The following is a 22,501-nucleotide window of genomic DNA, read 5'->3' on the forward strand; positions in this document are numbered from 1 at the left end:
GGTTGGCCGGCTAGAAAAGGCTTTGGCCTCTTTCAGCCCCTCCGAGGGGCCATATGATGTCCAGCTCACTCTCTGTTTGCGCACACGTGCACACACACGCACACACAGTTGCACCCCAAGGGTAATTGCAGCACGGACACGCTGCTGCATCATCCTCTCTCCCTTCTGACTGCACTCCTTCAGCCCCTCTCTCCGTCTCTGTCTCTCTCTTTGCATACAAAGTTCTGGCTTCCTCCATCGCTCACATCCTTCTGTCTGTCTCTGACACATACATACTCAAATTTTTTCGTTCTCCCTTCCCGTCTTCCTCCCTCGCTCTGACTCCCCGCCGCCGTCCCAGAAGAACCAGCCCCTATGCATATTTTAGCCCCTCTCCTCTCTTCCTCTCTTCTGTGCTTCTCCCCAGCGCCCCATAAATAGTGCAGACGTAAGCTGGTAAATAAGAGATGTTTTGGTGTGTGTCTGTGGGTGTGTAAATAAAAAATGCTGTGGCCCTGATCAGTGAGGTCCTTCTGGATCTCTCTCTGCCTTTACTCCCAGACTTCACAGACGACTTTCTCATTCTCTGTTTTCTTTCTTTCTTTTCCTGCTTTGCTCCTTTTTTTCTCACTAATTAGCATCACTGTATCTGTGTTAAAAGGCTGACTTACATTCGCTCCTCTAATAGATGTAGATTCTTAAAAACTACCAAACGTAGCTTATACTGGGTTTTAGACTACGTTATTTCCAGTATTTCATCTCCATCCAAATATGTACATTATGTACGGTAGTCGCATGAATCCTGAAGACTGTATTTCCCTCTTGTGGATGTTTCTAAACAGTCGTTCAGCTCTGTTTCAGCTCTGGCTCCCTCCCTCGTTCCCCGATAGTCATCTTGATCGTCACATTTGTCTTCAGCCTCCAGGGGGTGCTAGACTGCAGCGTCTGCCCTCCATGCTTCCTTCTGCCCCTCGCTTTGTTTAAATCACCCACTTTTCTCCCCTCATCTGTTTTGCAACATCATTTCCTTTAGCTCTAGTAAATATTTAAACACTGCTGGATGGGTGAATCGCTGGTCAGATGAATAAAAAGATGGATGGGGGGTTCCTTTTGTTTGTGTGTTGGTTTCTATACACATATATACACATAGAGTGATGACTGCGTGACAGTAAGCAGGCAGACAAATGACAGAAATACAGAAGCAGAACTGTAAAGACAAAGAACTCTACAGATTTTAGGTTTGCTGCTTCCCAGCATCACAGACGGTACAGTGCAATGATATTATTGAGTACAGCAGCATGAAGACATCGGTGCAGCTCCTCATCAGGTGCTGCATGTTGCATCTACCTAGAAAGTAGAAAATATGTAAATCTGCCCTCACAGCAAAACTAATGAAAAAAGCTCTGCTCCTGGTAGTTAATACAAAGCAAAGAATATCTTGGGAGACGTGTTCACTGCCTGCTGCTGGTATTAGAGCACAATGTGGAATGAGCTGTGTTTAGTAGTCTGTCTGTGAATAATGTTATCTTTGTCTTTGTGTGAATCCGAGAGCCTCACTGTCTCGCTCTGACTGAATTATGGAAAGGTGTGGATGTGGCTGAACTGGCAATAGGGTGTGTGTGTGTGTGTGTGTGTCTGTATCTGGGTGTTGCATTTGGTTCAGAGTGTCATATCAAGTCATAGTGTATACTCTCTGATCCGTGTATTCCTTGATGCTGTGTGTGAGTGTGTGTGTGTGTGTGTGTGAGTGAATTTGATCCGTAGATCCCTGTGGCGTTCCAGGGGAGCGTACTCAGCTGCCCCACTGCTCACTGGGAGACTCTATGTTATTAGAATGGGGACCTGGGACACGCACGCACGCACGCACGCACGCACGCACGCACGCACGCACGCACACACACACACACACACACACACACACACACACACACACACAGTGATGTCCCTGAATCCCCAGACTTGTTGTTGTTCAGCAGGGAGAAGACACAGAAAGAAAAAGTGATTCAAAACCAAAGAGAGAGGTGGAGACACAGAGACAGCTGATTACAGTAACACGTCTGCTGATATGACCTCAGCTATTACTGATGCGTAGAGCACTACAATTAGTCTGAATAAAAGGTGTTTTTATTATAGTAGTTTAAAGGTTGAAGCAGAAGCAGCTTAAATATATCAACAGAAATATTTTAAAAGGAAAGTCGGAAAAATGTTCCGGTCACCGCCCCCCAGGAAAAATTTAATCCAAATTGTGTCTGTGGCTGTTAACACTGTAGGAACTTTGTGCAGTCTTCATCGTTACACACATGCAAAGCACATTTTGTTCATGTTGCATTTACATAGATAAAATAAAGATGTCAATGAGGGGGTGAGGGTACACCTGTATGTGTGCACGCGTTCCCATTTATGCTTTCAGGAATGTAAAATCGTAAAACAGTCAAAGGCATCGGCAGCAGCAATCACAGAGGCTGTAGTTACCACCACCAAGTCACTTTGATGTGGTGCGATAAACAAATGGATGCACATGAAGCGGAGCGACAAATACAACGGAATGACACTATGTGAGCCAACGCCTGGAGGGGTCCTAACAGCTTGGACCGGGTTCCTGTCATTTGGTGTGTGTGTGTGTGTGTGTGTGTGTGTGTGTGTGTGTGTGTGTGTGTGTGTGTGTGTGTGTGTGTGTGTGTGTGTGTGTGTGTGTGTGTGTGTGAGACAGGTAAACGGCAGCAATGTGTCATAGAACAGAAGAAGCACTGTAGTGTTGTGCTGTAGCAGCTCTGCCAAAACACACTGTGGCAGATACAGGCACTCGCAAACACACTGCACCTCCATCCATTTGTTGGTCTCTGTAAGTCTGATTACCTGGGACATTAACAGTCAGTGATAGCTTGACCAGAGTCTTTTCCTCTCGTTCACTCTTCACTGCTTTTACATGTAAAATGGCTTAGAAACATTTTAAGTACGTTTTGAATGCATCACCTAATTGTAGCAGTTTGGAGTTGTTACAGAGTATCCTGGCTTTTTCACTATGACTTCTTTCATTCACAGACGTTTCTTCAGCAGGTACATATTATATCCCCATTTCTTCATCTATGGCTTCAATCCTTTCCTCTCACCTTTCATCCATTATTTTACATTAATCGTTGGTCATTTTCTCTTCCTGCTAGTTCAGACTGCACGATTATCCACTAAAAATGAAAGGGAAAAAAAAGCCGGCCCCTCAGGGCTTCATGGGGTTTGGGCGTGTGCGGTAATACGACCAGCATGCTCTGCTGAATTGCGAGCGCATGTATCGGATGAATCGTGTCTGTGCATTTATTTAACCTCTCCCTTTCCATTTATTTGCTTGTCTGTTGACATTTTGTGTGCGTGCGTGTTAGTGAGGATATTTCTGTGTTTTGTTAACCAGTGGTCATCTGGCACTAAACTTTACCGTGTGTGAGCGCCGCATTCCTCAGCACTGAGAGCGCGCTGTGTGCGTGAGGACGAGAGCGATGGTTCACTTGAAGCAGCACATGTTTGTGTCCGTAATGGTGTGACTCAGATGTGTTGTGCAGTGCTCGGGAATGATCGGTTATTTCTGCTGGAGGTGAGGTCACTTCCTATTTTGTGTAACAGCTTCCAGCAGGGAGGCGCCACCTTTGCTGCGAATCTGGTGGAGAGTCAATCGTGTTTGTCTTTGACGTTGTGTTTGTGCGTGCCCTTCATGCTGTGAGTGTATTTTGGGTTTTGCGTACCGGTCCAAGCCTGGCTGCACGGGCCAGGAGCAACAGGAGAGGGGAAGTCCCCGTGGGAGAAAGAAAGGGAGGGAGCCCTCCAAACAGGACACGGTCAGAGGAGTCACCCTGGGTGTGGTGACAGTGTAGTGGGGGGGTCGGTGGTCATCGTGACTTGGAAAGAGATGGCAGTAAAGGAGGTCTTTCTGATCATTTGACAATCGTGTGTTCTTTACAATAGGAGGAAGAGCTATAGAGAGATAAGACTGAGGGATGGAAAAGCAGAAGGAGAGCAGGGAATACATGTCGGCGGGACGTTAAGGGCAGGGGGTGCGTTTATTTTTGATCTGCTCCCGAGGCAGCATCCTGTCCTGGACAGGTGGGGCTAAAGACAAGCCAGGGAGCAGAGGAAGAGGACTAAGACAGCCCATCTGCTCGTCGCAGACACACAGACATGGATGTGCTCATGCTGTTGGAAGAGTGTCAGCTCGGAGCTATAAATACACTGAACCCGAAGAAGAGCACAAGACGACTGAGGTGATTTTTCATTTGGTGTTAAAAACAGCAACAGAGATGGGGCACGCACACACACGCACACACACACACACACGCACACACGCACACACACAGCATGTGGACTGCTTCCACTTACCCCCACACACACACACACGCACGCACACACACACACACACACACACACACGCGCACACACAGCATGTGGACTGCTTCCACTTACCCCCGCACACACACACACACACACACACACACACGCACACGCGCACACACAGCATGTGGACTGCTTCCACTTACCCCCGCACACACACACACACACACACACACGCTCATATGTGGAGGCAGCACACACAGACACACGGCATTGTTCCAACAGCAGTGCTTCCTCTTCCTGTGACTATTACACACTTGGCACCTGCTTTTCAAAGTGCACTTGTTACATCATTTCAGAACAGCAAAGTGTGCGATCGTACCTGGAAGTTTGTACCTCTGACTGATTTAGCTGCACAGGCTTCTCTTTCTCGACTGTTTTCTCTGTATGAGGCTGACCGGGCTTAACAACCATCACGCGCCTGTGCATACACGTACATATTAGAGACGGCGGTGGCGCTCCTCCCCCCTCTATAACTCAACACAAAGGCACCCCCATTTTTGTGTGTGTGTAATGGTGTAGACAGCAGATAGGATTAGATTTTCTCTTATCTCTATCTGTTCCCCATGAGGCTGTGTGTTCTTGTGTGTATATTCTAGTTTTCTGTTCTGCTTGTTTTTGTTTTTTCCTTGGAGTGTGTGTGTGTGTGTGTGTGTGTGTGTGTGTGTGTGTGTGTGTGTGTGTGTGTGTGTGTACATGCATGTGGCCTTAGCCATGAGTGCAAGTCTATGAATCTGTTCCTGTTTGTGTGTGTCAGCGTGGGTAATGCGACAGGGCCATATTTCCCCCGGGCCCGTGGCTCTGCAGGCTTTAGCCTTGCTCTCTCTAAGCAGTTTGACAGTCCTGTGTATCGACTGGGCCAGTCTGGATTCTTGCTACGTCTCCAATGTCCTCGGTTAAAAGATCAAATAAAATTCAAACCTTTCAGGAAATTTGCAGTAAAATACACCAAAATGTAAAAAACCAGCTTAAAAACTTTTATATACCGACAGACTTTGGCTTTTATTTATGCCGTCTTTGTTGTTTCCTCAGTTTAAAACACATTTTTTTATCATAATTAATTAAAATATTATAAATTACTGTGACTACAAATGTCGGTTCAGCTGTTTCACTTTAAAACGTTCCTAAAATTTAGGGGACAAACTCTCTTCACTTTGCTGAAAAGCTTTTATTCTGAAAATAACACAGGTGGAGTTTCTTTGTAAATTCTTAAATAAACTTCAAACATCCTTATTCTCTCCACTCGCACCTTCTTCTGTCACCCTTTTTCTGTGGAATATATCAATTACTCTGCTGTAGAGCAGATGTCACACTGTGACACACACACACACACACACTGATTGATTACAGGGCTGCATAATCGATAGCAAGCCCCTGACTACTGTGTAAATGAAGAGGAGTTGTCGGGGAGTGTGTCGTACGAAGCGTATCAGACTGTCATCCGTCCCTTCATTTCCTTCCTCCCTGATGCCTCCCTCTCTTTTCTTTCCTCCTTTCCTTGCTCCTCTCCTTTGGTCTATTTCCAGCAGTCCTTTGCAGCGCCGTGAGGCCCTCTGGGAGCGACCGCAGCCTCCCTCCCTCTGTTCCTCCCTCCTCGTCCTCTGTCCTTCCTTTTCATCCGTTTCTCCATCTACAAATCAATACAGCAGCAGTTGGACCCAAAGAACCTGAGGGAAAACACTCTCTTTTCCTCTTTAGTTCCATTCTGCTTTCCTTGTTCCTAGTTTTGATCCTCCTACAGCCGTATCATATTTACTTTTCTTCCTCGTCTCCACTCCCCTTTTTAATGTCTCATATACGGCCTCATATATGAGACAAAAACCAGATATGCACGGTGCTCCTTTTGGAAATGAACAATTGAACACTGGACACATGAGCAGTGGACAAATTCTCCTCTCTGTCACGTAAAGAGGAGTTAGCCTGACCTCTTCTGGTGGGAAGAGGAAATGCAGCCAGTTTGGCAGAGAGGCAGAGGACGAGCGAGGCCGACAGAGTGAGCCACAGTAGTTGGGCGGAGAGAGAGAGAGAGAGTTTCTCTATCATAATGGGGTCACTGGCTCCCAGTGAGCTCTCCCTCCTCACTAGAGAGTCCTTCACACACACACACACACACACACACACACACACACACACTTGTTTTTCACTGTCCCGTTCGTTATATTCCTCATTTGCTCATCCATTTCTGTGAAACCCTGCATGTGGTACTGTGTGTGTGTGTGTGTGTGTGTGTAGAAGGCTCTCCAGTGTAGGGCATTAATACCCTTTGCTTTGCTCTGGACAGGGTAGCTTGGCCTCTAAAGCCGAGTGACAGAGACTCTTAAACACACATACACAGTCGTACAGCACACACATAGCCTCTGTCTCCCTTTCTCTCTCTCTCTCTCACTCTCACTCACTCACTCACACACACACACACACACACACACACACACACACACACACACACACACACACACACCAAAGGGCTCAACAAAACATGCACAGCAAGATAAGGGCCATAGAATGACAAATAAGTATTTATCAACCCCAAAGCACGTATAATCCTTCACATTTCTGTCCCCATCCACATCCTCGCCTCGCTGTTCCGTTCACCCCCCCATCCCCTCCTCGCCTCACTGTTCCGTTCACCCCCCCCATCCCCTCCTCTTTTTTGTCCTTTTTTTCTCTCCATAGTGGGGCCTATCTGTGAGACACAACGATTAATCTGAGAAAGCTGCTTTTAGTGGTGGCGAAGGGTGGGGGTGGGGGGTGGGGGCGTTGATTGGGAAGATCTCACTGGGAATTGTATGTTTGTGTGTGTGTGTGTGTGTGTGAAAATTTCACAGGGAGAAAGCGGTAACATCCAGGGAAAATGAGGAGGAGGAAAAAATCCTAGTGGAATTTTCTCTGATACACGCACTCATTTCCACAAAAACTCTTTCCAGTCATCTCCACACACACACACACACACACACACACACACACACACAGTAATTCCCCAGCTCTAGATGTTATGCTAGCTAAGTTCCAAAACTGGCAAATCCAGATTATCAGGAGTTCGGTTCCCGTTTGTATCTGATATGGAACAGAGGACCGACTCTGTATGTGTGTGTTCATGTTCACGAGAACACAAAGCATGTTTCTGTGTGTGTTTAACATCCCCAGTGAGAGTTGTGCACGCTCCAGCTTACCTTTACGTGTGCATCTAGTTTTCCATTAAGACAAACTGTGCCGTACGGCCACCTTCATTCTGCTCAGCCTCAGTCCATCGTCTCCATCGTCTCAGTTTTTACCTCGAGGTCACGTCTTCAGTCTCTCTTTGAGCTGGTGTGAATTTTCATTTTGAAAAAAAGTGTATTTTTCTTTTTGCATTGTGATGATGTATTGATGTGTAGCGCGTTGATGTGTTTGGAGGGATGTGAATGTGTCTCCGAGTCATGGCGACACTTTCTGTAAAATATGAATCACAATATGAAAAGCCACGAGGGTTTCAAGGCCCTGATAAACAAACCGAGGCGCTCCAAATACTACACGGTCTTGAGTTGGTCCTATGGACTTTCTATTCCGTCTGCAAAAATGTCACATCTGTTGTTGATCTATTGTTGGCAGAGCCGCGTGTTAAGCTTGGTGTTTAAATTGCTTTCAAACTGCCATTTTTCTTTTCCCTCGGTTGTTTTCCCGTTAGCACATGTGAGGCTCTGCGCTGCACCGACCGGTACGTCGCAGAGTCGTTTCCCTCCCGTTCTCGTCTTTCGTCAACCTACGTATGGAGGAGCGAGGAGGCCTCGCTGTCTGTGCTGTGGGAGGCGGTTGTGTTTCTGCTCTATTATTGGGTGGGGGGGCAAGTGGAAAGCACTCCGCTCATGTAGCCCATTATTTCTCTCATCATGTGTTCTCACTTTTTCTCCCTATCTCTCCCTCTCGCCCTCTCCCTGCAGAACCACACACTGAGTCAGCACGCGCAGTGAGACCGAGGCTCGGCAGGATCTCGCAGCTCAGCCGGGGCCCCCGACCCAGAGCCGGCGGGGGACCCCCATCTCCACATCACAGCCAATCAAAGTGTCATTTGCTACTCACATGTAAAACTCTAACGATCGCGCCACTGGGCGCGGCTATTAGGAGCAGCGGGGGAAAGGAATATTAATGGGATATGCTATTAAATAAAGAAAGGAAAAAGTGGGTGAGGAAAGCGGCGCGCGCTAGCTGAAGGAAAGAGAACCAAGGTATTGTACGTGCAGTATTTTTTATTGTCCCTGCCAAAACCCCCACCAGCTTCTTCGTCCTCTCCGTCTCCCCCCTCCCACAAATCACTCCCCAGGTCATGCAATTTATTTTATTTTTTAATGAATAGAAAAGAAAAAAAAGCAAGAAAACAGCCTTTGTTTTGGGATTTTTTTGTTTTGTTTTTTCATAGACTGTAGACTTTCTCGTCCCCTCGGTCGCTTATTGTATTCGACTTCATAGGTGCCGTTTTCTTTGATTTTTCCTTTTCCATATGCGCTTCTTTGCTTTTGTTTTCATTTTTGTACCTTTCATTTCTTGCAGTAAGTAGGTACTTGTGCTGTGTTGTGATTGTTTGCCAGTCGTAATATTCCTAAACCGCTACCTAAAACGATCCTTTTTATGATTATTGTTATATATATTTTTCCTTTTTGTAATTACTATGAAAACAAAAAGACATGAAAACAAAAATAAAGTGCAGAAAACCATACAGATGTTTCTTTTTTTGGATTGGGTTTTCCAGTCTCTATGGGGCCTATAATGGTTATTGTAAAAAAATAAATATCATCGATTTCAATGCGTCTGGTCAACGACTGCTTTTTGAATGTGAATTAACCAGATTGCAATAATCTAGTACAGAAAAAAGATGAAAGGAATAAATAAATGACAAAGAATTGCTGTGTGATGTGATTTCTGAGCTTGCTTGGGTGCTGTATTTGCTGATATTGCGACACTGAGAGTGACCAAGAACCGCGCTGGAAACGACGCAGCCATTCGGCTCGGCGCACAAAGACAAACGACTACGGCATAATCTGAATCTGAACCAAAAGAATATGACGGCCTTTATCATTATGCTCAGGCACAAGGTGATAGCTGGACTGATCACACCTGGCAACAATCTGTTTGAAAAAAGGCACAGTGGACCATCTGTATCTGTCGAGTTTCATCTAAGGTCACGCACACAAGAACGAGGTTCACGATAACCACACTTATCAACAGCAGCAGTGCGCATTTTAAGATAATTAGCCTGACACGGTTGAGAATCATACACGTCTCACTGGTGATGACCAGGTACAGATATTGTGGTTTGGTGTGCGTGACTCGAGCATGCAGTCTGTGTGGGCTGAAAGAATGGGACGACGAGGCCAAAGGCTCCATTTACTCTGCACCTCGTACCGGCTGCACTGACAGTTTAACACATCTGCTTTCATCAAGCTGACCCACAGTGACTTTTTAAAATGGAATTGATGTGTGTTGGAATCATGTAGCACTGTGCAAAAGTCTTGAGTTGCCCCTCATTTCTTTATATTTGTACTGAAACATGGGCAAGCACACATGTAAATATGCTCTATGTTTGGGATCATTGTTGTGCTAAAAGATTTAAACCATCGCCAGTCAGATTCTTTCCACATGGTGTTGCATGATGGATCAAAATCTGGCTGCACTTTTCTGCATTGATCATTCAAACAACTTCCCCAACATCAGCCCCAAACCACGCCCGATCCTCCACTGACACCCACAGTTAGAGTTCTCTTATGATCCCCTCCCTCCAATATTTTGAACACCGATGAATTACTCCATAAGATCTGTAGCCACCGAGTTTCAGCCTGGCTCTTGTGTAATTTGGCACACCTCAGCCTTTGTGTGCTCCTTCCTTATGGATGGCTTCTTCACAGCCACTCTCCCACTGAGACCATTTCTGATGAAGAGGAGATGTATCAGCTGAAGGCCAGATGCGTCTCTCTGAATCCACGTCAGGTCTTTGCTGAATTTTCTCTCATGACTTTCAGATATTGTTCACCTGGTGCAAATATTCTCTTAGACATGCCACTTCTTCTTTTTCCTCCAACTGTCCAGGTGGTTCATATTTTTTGAAGGGCAAACTGCACATCACGCTGAGATATAGCAGGTGTTTAGCTAATAGTTCTTTGGGAATCACCTTGTTGGTGCAACACTACTATTTTATGCCTGTCAGTCTATGTTGTCTTTTGCATCTTTTCAGATTTTTCATGTGTTTTTGCACCAGGGCACTAGAAACAATGTGCCTAATGTTGTTATGTGAAGACACAACTCTGGTTCATCCTTTCAGTTAACTGCCTTTTTATGCTCTAAACAAACAAAAATCCAGCACGAGGACTGAATATGAGTGAAAAAGCAGCCGATGTCTAGAACTTTGAAAGACTTTCAAAAAGAACTATTAGCAGACTTTAATTAGAAAAGGTACGGCTGTTTGGATGCAAAATATAAAGGAGTGAGAGGTTCATCATTTTTTCACTTCTAGTTGATATTAGTAATGCAGTAACGTTTCATAAACTTTGCACAGTTTTGTTTCCTTCTTAGAAGAACTGCACTTGAAGCCAGCATTAAAAATGTCTCCAGAAATAATCCAATGGGTGACAGGCAAGGGCGTAGATTTGGCATGGATGGAAGGGACATGTCCCCACCAATATCCAGCGATTATTGAATTGTCCCCACCAATAATTTGATCTCTTTGAGTAAAGAAAAACAAACCCGATAGAAAGAAAAAAACGATCTGTCAACGTCTCATTCAGCCAGCGGTGCAGAAAGAGTTAAATTACGTTCTCTACTGGAGTCCTACCTCATGTGACAAATATGGCCAATGTGATTGGCTGTGCCTTTCAGGGAGCTCTGTTTAGTTTTAGCAGCGGCAAGCCTGCGCTGCGAGGAGGAGAGGAGGATGGCAGCACAAAGGAAGAACCTGGATATAAGAAAGTATTTTTCAAAGAAACCTGTAAGTCACTTAAAGTCAAGTTCACTCATAAAATGTGTGCGTCATAATAACGTTACAGGCTATGCTCGGCTTTGGCCCACATCAGTCTAAAATTGTATGTAACCATGAATAACGTGTTTTGGAAACTAACTGCACAACAGGCAGCACTATTAGTTATCTCAGTCTCAGAGCAGCATTTCTAATTTTGATTGAAACTGTCAGAGAAAACGGAGCCTCGAGCAAGCCAGGATATTAGTTTACAGAGGCTGTTAAAATTATATGTTTAACGTTAAAATGTTGGTGACACAATAATTTCATCCTAATGACACTGACATATTCATAGGGTTCATTTTTGAGACAAATATCATGAGGTAGTCATGATTTTGCAAATATTCCACCTTGTAGTCCAGTTTGCACAAATTGCTTTAAAAATGCACTCACCCTACAAACATTACTGATGAGTCAAGATCCCTCTAAGCTGCGCACGTGCGCAATTGCGCACTGCTGGCACAGTCTCTGCGCACAGAAAATCTGCGTTGCGCACAAAAAAAACCCTGACAGTACCTGAATTGAAATTAAAATTAAAACTTTAACAATTCTGTTTTGCAGTGTTAGTCAGTAAGTGACTGGCTGCTCCCATATGGGATTAGAACGATGCCACCTTATCCCAGAGTCCAGCCAATAATGCGATTCACATTCGTATATACGCAGCCAATCAACGTCGTTGACAGGCTATGACAGCTTCCTTATGTGCCGACACCGGTGTTTTAGCTAGCAAAGCGGCGTGGCTGATGTGGAGTGAAGCCACGTAAATGACAACGTGTCCAACCATTGGAGATGTGAGCAGGACAGACGGAACAACTGACGGAAAAAGTGTGGACTTTATACCAGTTTTTAAATTGTGTTGATCGGCCACGTAAAACCAGAGTTATGATAAAAATATCTGCAATGTTTGGTTTTCTTCCTGAATACTATCGTTGTTTATATTTACTGCGGGAAGAAACGGTAAAAACGGCGTTTTATAAGAAAAAAAGCTCGAAAGCACTCTCCACCTGTCAGCAAAAACAAACCCTCCCCACCGCCCCTGCCTCCCCTCTGCCTTTCCTATTCGTCCAAAAAAGTATCATGTCGACCAATCAAAAAATGATATGGCAACGTGGCATCTAGTTGTTAAGAAACGGGGGACGTTTTAGGAGTGACGGCGGTGTTTTGAGATGTGAGAGATTTGAGGCGTTTAGCGCAAACCTTGTGTAGTTAGTGTGTAGTTAGTGTGTAGTGTAGTCAATAGTTTTGTTGTGTGTGTCAGAACAATGAGGCGACTGCTGAATGTTACAGGTGTTACAGCAGTGATACTGTTGTCAGGCCTGCAGGTATCAGGCTGTTGTTCTCCTTTATCTCATAGTGGACAGAAATTATTTTTTGGAGTGGCACAAATAATTTCTGTGGCATCAAATTTGATGCAGAACAGCTGATTGTTCTCTAAATAGTTTGAAATGTTTATTTAAAAATGCATTGGCTGCATTTAAAAAAATAGCTGCAAAAATCGTTGTTTGCATAACTCAGTTACTTTTTTGAAGAAGTAACTATATAATTAATTGCCCAGCATTGGTCATTATATACTATATTTTGCAGACAGAGAGTTACAGGACTCTCTCCCAGACCACAGACTCACACTCATAATACAAGTCAGAGCTTTATAAAAAAAAAAGAAAAGAAAGAAAGTTGTGTTTTCGAAATTGGAGTTCAAGTTATTTTTACTTCCAATAGTCTTAACATACTACACAGGTCAATGACTAGATTTTTTTTACATTTTCATTGTAAATGGGCTAAAGCAGTTAATTAAAGGTAGTCTAACATAAATGTAAATGCTGTAATTTGATTTGATTTTAATTAACTATTTAACTTGGATGGATTCGATGCTGCTAGTATTTATTATCATGACAATTGTTAGGCTGCTGATGTAAATTGATTCATTAGTGTATATTTGACAAAGAATCTGAATTGACATGTCTCACTTTTTATATGGCACGAATCAGTGTGTTATTTTATCAGGTGGCAATATGTCCTAGTGCAGTCAGAGGGGAAGAGCCAGGTGAGCCACATCAAGCACATAATAATAATTTCAATCTGAGGATAAAACGCCCTTGGTGACAGGTCAAGAGTGCAGGCACAGTTGCTACAGAGTCATGCTGCTGTAATATAGGCTACAAGCATATACCTCTGTATGCATCACTGAGCATCAGTGATGCACAAGTTAAGCATGTAATGCTGATAACAAGCTGAATGCTCTTTATCCCCGAGGACACGGTGTTCCTAAAAAGAATATTGATCTGTCAGACTACAATATTGTGCCTGATTACTGTTCGTCAAGTCTCGTTTATATGTTCTTTTTTAAAATTACATGGTTCAGTATTAACCTGAATTTGTGGATACAGCAATGAACTGTGACTTCCACTACAGAACTGTACCCATTCTTAGAGCAGTGTTGTCTGAGGGACTGGAGATCACACTCACTCATCCTGGTTCCTGAACTGTTTTACCTTATGCAATCTTGAACACTTTCAGTTTTACTTCTAAAAGACTCACTGGGATGTGGTTTGTATGCCCACGTATATGTTATCCTTTTGTCAGCTAACCAAACTAACTGCAAACGGCGTTTTTTTACCATTACCACAGACATAAATTAACTAATGGGAGAATTCCATTACAGCAAAGATGGTAGGAGACGAGTACATGTTAAAGGGAAAGGCTTTTAAAAACTTTAATTTGGGGCAAAGTCAGCTAATTTTTTTTTTTTAAATTAAAGTGAATAGAAATAATATGAAATAACTAATAAGTAACAAGAGGCATTTTGAGATAGCTGCACACACACACACACACACGTTTCCACTCTTTGTTCATAAGAAAAACAAACAAACATATATATCTATATCTGTCCTATTATTCGTCCTCCAGCTCCTGAATGTCTGGCTGATTGTTACCTTAAAACTACCGTATTTGTTCCTGCACTAGGACAGGTCGCCCGTCCATCACAGGGCGAACACAGAGACAGACAATCATTTACACCCAGTTTATAAATGACCTGAGGCGCACACGTTAAGACTGCGGGATGAAGCCAACGCATCCACAGATGGTGACACCGGACCCTTACTGTGAGGCGACAGTACCAACCACTGCGCCATCATTAGTGCTACAACACCAGTTAAAACAATTATAAACGTGTGTATGGATATTTAAAGATACATGATGTACAGTCTCCTGTGCACCTGCAGGTACTCGGATCGTACTTTCACTTTGTGACATCGCTGCCAAACGCAGACGGTCCCTAACGCTGACGACAGCTCGGTGAACTCTGAGGACCTGTTTTTTTCAGCGGAGGCACAAATAAAGTTTGTTTATCAGAACACTTGGAACTAAACCGCGGTACATTTAACCGCCTGGTTGTCGTTTGGTGCACATTCACAGCAGTGGCGGGTTCAGCCCAATGACTGTAGATAACTAGCCCCGTGAAATAGGTCCGTGTGTGTATTTCCGGGTGGCACGAGGCTGCTCCGGTAACATCCCAGCTAGCATCAATTGGTTGAGCCTACCTCCTCCGCTCGGTCGCAGCGACAGCCGGAGGCCGTGACACTATCGCCCGGGACAGCTCCACGGTGGATGTCTTGTAGCTGAAAGCCCAAAGCGGGGAGAGTCATGGCGGCGTCGCTACTCTCCGAGACCGACATCAGGCACCGGTCCATGGCGGAGGAGGATCCGAACGGCAACGAGCATGGGGCGGCTGCACGCAGCGCGGCGCCTCGCTGGGGACCGCAGCACGCCGGGGCCCGACAGCTAGCACGGCTGTACTCGCCAGGTAAAAGCGTCGTTATCGTCCTCGGTGGTGTTAGTGCTGGTGTGACTTACTGTCTGTGTGCATCAGCGGAGGCCTAACAGCCCACAGTGCGACATCAGAGCTGCCAGACGCGGGGATGATGATGATGATGGTGGTGGTGGTGAGGGTCACTATTTTGATGGCAGTCCCGTTAACAAACTTAACAGCGGTATGTAATTAACGACTAATTACTACAAAGACTGTGCAGCAGACAGTGAATTATTGCATTAAAATACTGTGAAGGCCTAATGTCTAAAGGTGGGGGGGGGGGCGGGGCACAGGTTTCAGCTGTCTGACCCCCCCACCATGCTCACATGGTTGAAGTCTGCTGGAGGACACTCACAGTCAACAGTCTCACTCAGATATGTTGCAGGGAAGCACAAACTTTGATTCAAGAAGCCCAGGAGAGGGTTAGGTGTACCTCTGTCTCAGGCCTCTGTTAAGCTCGTGATGGTGCACACGTTGATCCGCTCAGAGACATTTATGCATGTTAACAAACCTCAGAGTTCAACATTTTCTTACTGAAGGCCCACTCAGTCAGGGAGTCTGTTCCTATCCATGCTTTCAAAGTGAAATGTCCTTCACGGATAGGTGGGTGTCAGTGACCGACCTCCCGTCTGTCTCACATCATTTCTTGCCCCATGATTACAAGCTTGTACATGTAAGTGAAGAGTGATCGAACACTCCCAATTTCCCAGCTCTAGGGCAATTCTGGTAGTTTTAGGACGATCTCAGTCACCATTTAGGCTTCCCACAACTAAACGAATGTGATCGAATGACGTGTGTCAATGAAAGCTTAAAGTTTCCTGGATGGCGACTAGATAAGACGGATACACAACAGACCATCGAAACAAAAATCACAGCTAAAGGTGAAGAACTTGGAAGTCGAAGCAGATCGCCATCCGTTGTTTGGAAATACTTTGGATTTATGGGAAGTGACCAACCAAGATGAAATAATGTGCAAAGATTGCTGTGTGTCTGCAAAGCAACACGACTAAGTTACACACCACTGACTGCAGTACAACAAATGCATTAAAGCCAAGAAAAACACTGCGGTGGTTGCTAATGTGAAAAGTCCAACATCAGCCAGTGCCGCTCGTCAGCACATCCATCCAGCTCACAGAGATGCACTGAAATCACCAAAGCAGCTGCATTCCCTCTGGCCAACGATAAGTGTCCAGCAAACACGGTGAATGATGAAGACTTCTGGAAAATGGACACAGGAGTGGGAATACTTCACTGCACACAAAACACTGGGAAAAAGAGAAGGCCGTCAAACTTTCCTACTTAGTCACATGCATCATGCAGGTACAATGAGTGGGGTGCAAAACTTTATCTCCTGCTTTTAGTAGATGGATAAATTCATTATTTGTAGAGTACTGATTTATTTTACTGCAGAGATCTGTGCATCAACAGGTGTGTCCCACTACATGGAAAACGTAGGGCTATGTTTGTGTGACAGTAAAACATTTTTGTCACTAAAATCAGAGGATTGTGATGAAAAAACTTATTATCAACATAAAACCACATGGTGCAGCCTGAGTGGTGATGCAGGCCTTCAAACCCATTCTGTGTTTTTCTGTTTTGCTAAAGGTGAAAAATATTTTAGAAGAAGGGACGAGCTAACACCTGGATGGAAACATTAAAAGGTGTAACCATCGTCAACATGGCGTCATGTTTTGGCCTGAATCAAAGGGGACTTATCTTATACTTAATCATTTAATTCACTTCAGCACTTTTGCTCCTTTACCCTCCCTTTAAGCAAACGTGTTTCTAATAGGCGTCATGTTTAAACAGAAGGAGGTGGATGAAGCCGCTGTACTCGCAGCTCTTACTCCAACTCTTGTAAAGTACTTGTGTTAAAAGGGCTCCAAAAACCTTACAGTCAGATATCAGGGCGGAGTAAGGGAGGGCGATGTAGCCTTTCAAGAACATTTGTGATAATGATTTGTGATGATATAGAAAAAGCCACTGAACGGGCGCAGCCTTTATCAGGGTAAGTAAACGATAGGCGTTTTTCATCCTTCTTTTTCGAAGAACTCCTGTCATGGCGTTACAGTAGGAGTAACACAGCATAGGTCGAACGCACAAAAGCAGCCCAGGTAGTGCTGTCCCTAAAACTTTTCAATAAACCATGTAGAATAATTGCTTAACACATTAATTTAACAGTGACTAAAGTAACTTGGCCTTTTGGCCATTTAAAGCCCTGCTTTTCAATCATATAACTGCATCAGTGGTTTTTCTCTTCCTGTCACATGGAGTACAGCTGAGCACTGCTTAGGTTACACATCGCCTGTAACTGGAACAAAAGTGCTGAGCTGTTATTGAAGTAGCTCCCTTATTACGTATGAAATCTTCATCAGAGGCTGAGGCCATGCAGGGCTCGTCTCTGCTGTGTGCACAACAGGAATGCATGGCGATGGTATAGCATTGACATCGTGATATGATGTTTTTATACCATGTAAATATGTATGCCCGTATGCTGTGGACAGTGTGATACGGCACAGTCGTGGGGACGAAGCCCTTACTGCCACAGGATTAATGAGTAAAGTTTTTACAGTCTAGTGAAGTTGTTGCCTTCAGGTGTTCAGTTCGAGGACAAAATCAATGTGTGTGACAGAGTCTGCAGGAGTAATCCTCCAGTCTAGTCCTCAGGGTCCAGAGTGTGGCTGGTTTTCTTTGTTGCCCGCTAGTTTAACCTCCTAAGACCCGAACTCTTCCACAGCATGCATTTTTAATTTCTCTTTGATATTTGGGCTGATTGGGACCCGATGAATGTAAAAACAAAGAATTACCAGATTTTTTTTTAACCTTATTTTTGTTTTTAAGAAAAATGAGAGCCACATATGAGGATATTCATTTAAAATTTTGATAGAACAGTAGCAGTATAATGTCCTTGTAAGTGGATATCAGGCCCTTGTAGAGCAAAATTGACTATTTTGGTCTAAATAACCCAAATTGTGACGTCCACATGTGTGGACGCCAGGTCCTAGGAGGTTAAATTCACCTTATGTCTTCCAGGACGGGTAAGTCTGATTAGGCACCTGGAAAGAAAACTGCCTGGCAGGATAAAACCAAGGAGCAGTCTGAACCCTGTGGGAGGAAATCCCAGTACCGCTGTTGGGACAGGCTACAAACACCTCCATCACAACAAGGTGTAGCTCCTGTGACATCAGCTCTTATATGATGGAAGCCATTGTGGTTTTCCTGAATATTTTCCCTCCTCCTCCATTTGTTTATTTCATTAAAAAAAAAATCAATCAATATGTAGCTCATTGTAGTTCAGTATGTCTTATGGAAATAATTAAATCCAGGTTTTCACAGTGGGATGTTTAGCCTCCCTAACACTTCCACGTTTTGTGGTTTATTGATTGGTGAAATAGATGGCAACAATTTAAGGCACAAGATAAATTGAGCTATTTCATCAGCGGACATGCGTTGCTTTTGGCACGAGGGTGGGCACGCTGTGGCTCAGACCTAAGCAAAGACAACCTGTGTTACCAGTTGTGCATCAAGCTGGCTTGTGCCACTTTTTGCCTGACCATCTGCCCTGCGTCTCACTTCACTGAGCATTTTAATTGCCTCTGGTCGAGCTATGCTGGCAACTTGTTGACAGTTTCTAAAAAAAAAGGAATGATGATCAGAGAAAAAAAAGGTTTGCACCGCTATCTCCACATGTAACATACCTGGTGAAGTAAATTTGGTTCATATTTACAATCCTGTCGTGTTTGTGCCCCAGAGCGACTCGCTGAAAAGGCTCCTCAAGATTTATTAAAACGTTCATTTTCATTTAAAATCAGCCATCACCCCTGACTTTAGTGGAACCTGGGGACACCAGTCGTCCTATTTTTAGTCACTGTGAGTAACAGAGTCCCCTTCCCCATTAGTGGAATTGGATCTACTCTGTTATTCAATGCAATTACATTAGTGAGATAACATCTCAGCTCTGATATTTGGGTTTTTCTTTCCTGCTGTTGCCAGGCAACACAAACATTACACATTAATGTAACCAGATGGGTTTACCTGCACACAGCCACTCACACGCAAGAGATTATTTAAGTTATTTATGAAAGAAATGGATCGTGTGAGGTACGAGAGATGTTTGACCAGAATTAGGTTTTTGTTTGTGTGGATGTGTGATTCAGAAATCACAGCTCCAATGGACGAGCAACAATTGACATGATTGTGTGACTGCCATGTTTGCTAACTTGTGATCGCTAGCATACTGTGTGTAAAAGGAACATCACACACAGGCTGTTAAATAATCACATGTATAATATTCTGATCAGAAGACATCTTAATGGCTAAATGCAGATAAATGAGCATTATTATTATTGGCTGCATCCAGATCTGGACTGGGACAAAAAAAAAAACAGGCATGTTTGGTCCAGGCGGCCCACCATGATTGGTCAAAAACAGCGCTGATGGTCCAGTTCAATAAATATATATATAACTTTTGGTCAGCAGACAAAGCTGGTGCTCATAGGTGAGGGTAGGACAGGTAAGCTGACAGCTATACACAGCTCTCTCTTCAGCATCGCTGCCCCAGTCATCGCTTCCCCTTCTGGACTAAACTCCCACCCAAACTCCTCCACTCGGAGCAGCAGCTTCTTCCTGACCTGGAGTGGACACAAGGGCAGGGCAGTAGCCCAAAATATTTATCACGATATATATTTGAAAATTCGCGATAACGATATAACTGACGATATAACTGACACGAGACAAAACACTTTACAACTCCACAACTTTATTAGTGCAAAAAAACCCATCAATGTATTTTCACTTAAACAAGCAGCTGTTTTTTATCTGCATTAAAGTTATATAAAAATGTAACAGTGCAAATGCAAATTCCTCACTGACAGTTTAACCAAAAGGCATTTCCAGTGGCCGACATATCCTCAGCATAACCATGTATAATATCCACAAAACTTAAAAAAAGAGGTTATACACACACAATACGGTAATATTATGTTGAAGCACAGTACGTATCACTCCTCGAGGCTCCTGCCTACAATAGCCGTAATGCTCCCACAATCCATCAAGCGGTGCGGCTTCGTAGCTTAGCAAAGTCGTACTGAAACATTTTTTGGCAGATTTTTGAGCGCTGTGTAGCACATAAAATCGGTTTGGTAATAACATTTTGGTGACACTGATGTAGGAGGGATGATGTTGATCGAGAACCTGGTCGTGTTTACTGGCCTGTGGTTGTTGTTGAGTGTAGCACTGATTGATGGTTAGGAGCATTGACTGTAGAAAAGATGGACGACGCGACACCGCCTCCTACCATTGTGCAAAAATGAAGCCAAAATACCCCGCTTGTGGAGGCTGCCATCTTGCAAATTTGGAGCCAGAGTCTGCGCAGTAGTGACTTGAGGTGGAGCGACTGTGTAACGCTCCCGCCCACACACCCGCTGGACGTGACCGCAAACACGCCCCCTACACTTTTTACGTAGCCCGGCTGCTCGAGTTTTTTTGCTGGTTTACCGCGACTGACGACTCCTTTAATTAAGGTAAATACAACCATGTCACTGTTATTTAAAAAAAGACACACAGCTTATCATCTTATAGTTTTAAAATCACTCTGTTGTTAATTCGTTTGCTAGATTAGCCGCTAGCATACGCACTGTGTTGGAGGCTTGTTGCTAGCTAGTTAGCGATGCTACACACCTGTTACTCTAATAGTCTGTGTTATTGAAGGATTCAGCACTTCTTATGTTTTTTTATCCATTTTTAGACAGCGATGAGATCATCTGCACACTCCACAGAGGCCCAGAGTTACTGTTAATATCAAAAAAATATATATAATGCTGTCCTTTGAGATTTTAACATAAGACTGTGAGTGTAATGGATCTAAAACTGTTTAAATCTTCAGAGCCATCTACAGCCTGGTAACATGGAGACTTTAAAAACATCAGCAGAACGTTTCAGTAGTGTAGTCTAATTTGTTCTTTTCATTTAATAATAGAGTCCATAGTATATCAACAGCTACATTCACCCTGGAGAGAAACTAGTGAGGGAGACCATCAGGACCAAGCTGGGTTTCCTGGGTCCAGAGGTTTGGAGAAACTTCTTCCCTTTCTTTCATCACAGCTGTCCTGTGCCAGAAGTTCTGTTGACCCGCTGTAAGAGGCATCATTTAAGAAACAACAGGAAGACTGAAGCTCATCGCATTGATCAAGCAGGACTCATGATCTTCACCAGCAGCTCCCTCACAGGGAAATCTTCAGCACTCCTCTGTAGGCCCGATCCAGGAGATGGATAAACCCAGCATTTCATGAACACTGTGATGGAGACCTTTGGTTTGTGTAATGTTATAAATACTCGGATACTCCCCAGAGGCTCCGGACTTTTACATAAACATAATATATTCAGTCCTGTAGAAAGTTATATATTTAAAAATATATGATCCTCTCTGGTTACTCTGGTATGAATAACTCTGAATCACTTTATGGTAAATAACACACTATCTGCAAAAAACTGTGAAAGAACTCCAGATGACAAGTTTGTAGTTCAACATACAAGTGACGACCTTTGACCTTCATCAGGTTTTATTTAATTGTGTCAGAGAAAATCTCATGTGCTCTTCATGCAGCTGAGTACATCAAGTGTTTAAAACGGAAGCTGTGCAGGTCTGAGATCAGCAGCTTTGTGAAACACCAAACTGAGGTCCTGTTAATGCTGATATATAGTGACACAGTTACATGAGTGATTAATCCTTTTGTTTTTTTGTCTTTAACTTTATCAATAAAACAGCTGCAGCTTTCACTGACAGCACATGTGGTACTTTAACCTTTGCACTGTTTTCATCAGTTCATTTTGCAGTTAACATGTTGGATGATCTGTCTGCTGTCACTGGGTGGGGCTGAGGTCTGAATCTGAGGGCAGCTCCTGTAATCACAAAGAGAACAGAACCATCACAAACTCAAATATAAATTTTATCCCTCAAAATTGAAATAAAGCTGATTCTTCTGTCCTCACACACTCAGGATCTGAAGTTCTTCTCTTACATTTTTTCAGTATTACAGTACACTACAGTACTTTAATCCATAGTTCCTGATTAATGAGGAGTTACTGAAGTACAAGCTTTTAAAAAAGATGTTACTGTCTTTACAGATGTGGCAAGAGACTGAAAACATGCTGTTGTTTGCACATCTTTAATACTCAGCTCTGCACAGGAGCTGAAGCAGGGTGCAGCCTGTTGCTTTTACAGTATAATACTTGTAATAAAAGTACAGTAACAGTAATTAGTGACTGAGCAGCCCGGGGCGTTTCTCTTGAGTTCTTTAGTAAATTCATTCACCTGCACAGATTAGCTAAACGAACCCTGACAGCCGAGTGCTCATTTT

At 43.8% G+C, this 22,501-nt stretch overlaps 2 protein-coding genes across 3 annotated transcripts in view; both read left to right on the forward strand.

Annotated features, from left to right (window-relative positions):
* znf423 (zinc finger protein 423) overlaps nt 1–9,210 on the forward strand; it is a 122,078-nt gene extending 112,868 nt beyond the window's left edge. For both annotated transcript variants that reach the window (XM_063480217.1, XM_063480218.1), the window contains one exon: nt 8,271–9,210. In XM_063480217.1, the coding sequence (XP_063336287.1) occupies nt 8,271–8,300 (30 nt within the window). In that variant the 3' untranslated portion in view covers nt 8,301–9,210. The remainder of the gene's footprint in view (nt 1–8,270) is intronic.
* Nucleotides 9,211–14,660: 5,450 nt separating this feature from the next.
* The window catches only part of si:ch211-212o1.2 (uncharacterized protein LOC492735 homolog), a 47,256-nt gene continuing 39,415 nt past the window's right edge, over nt 14,661–22,501 (forward strand). Inside the window, exon 1 of the mRNA XM_063480219.1 lies at nt 14,661–15,137. Within this exon, the coding sequence (XP_063336289.1) occupies nt 14,978–15,137 (160 nt within the window). The 5' untranslated portion in view covers nt 14,661–14,977. The remainder of the gene's footprint in view (nt 15,138–22,501) is intronic.

The sequence above is a fragment of the Pelmatolapia mariae genome, linkage group LG7 (genome assembly GCF_036321145.2).
Source record: "Pelmatolapia mariae isolate MD_Pm_ZW linkage group LG7, Pm_UMD_F_2, whole genome shotgun sequence".
Lineage (NCBI taxonomy): Eukaryota > Metazoa > Chordata > Actinopteri > Cichliformes > Cichlidae > Pelmatolapia > Pelmatolapia mariae.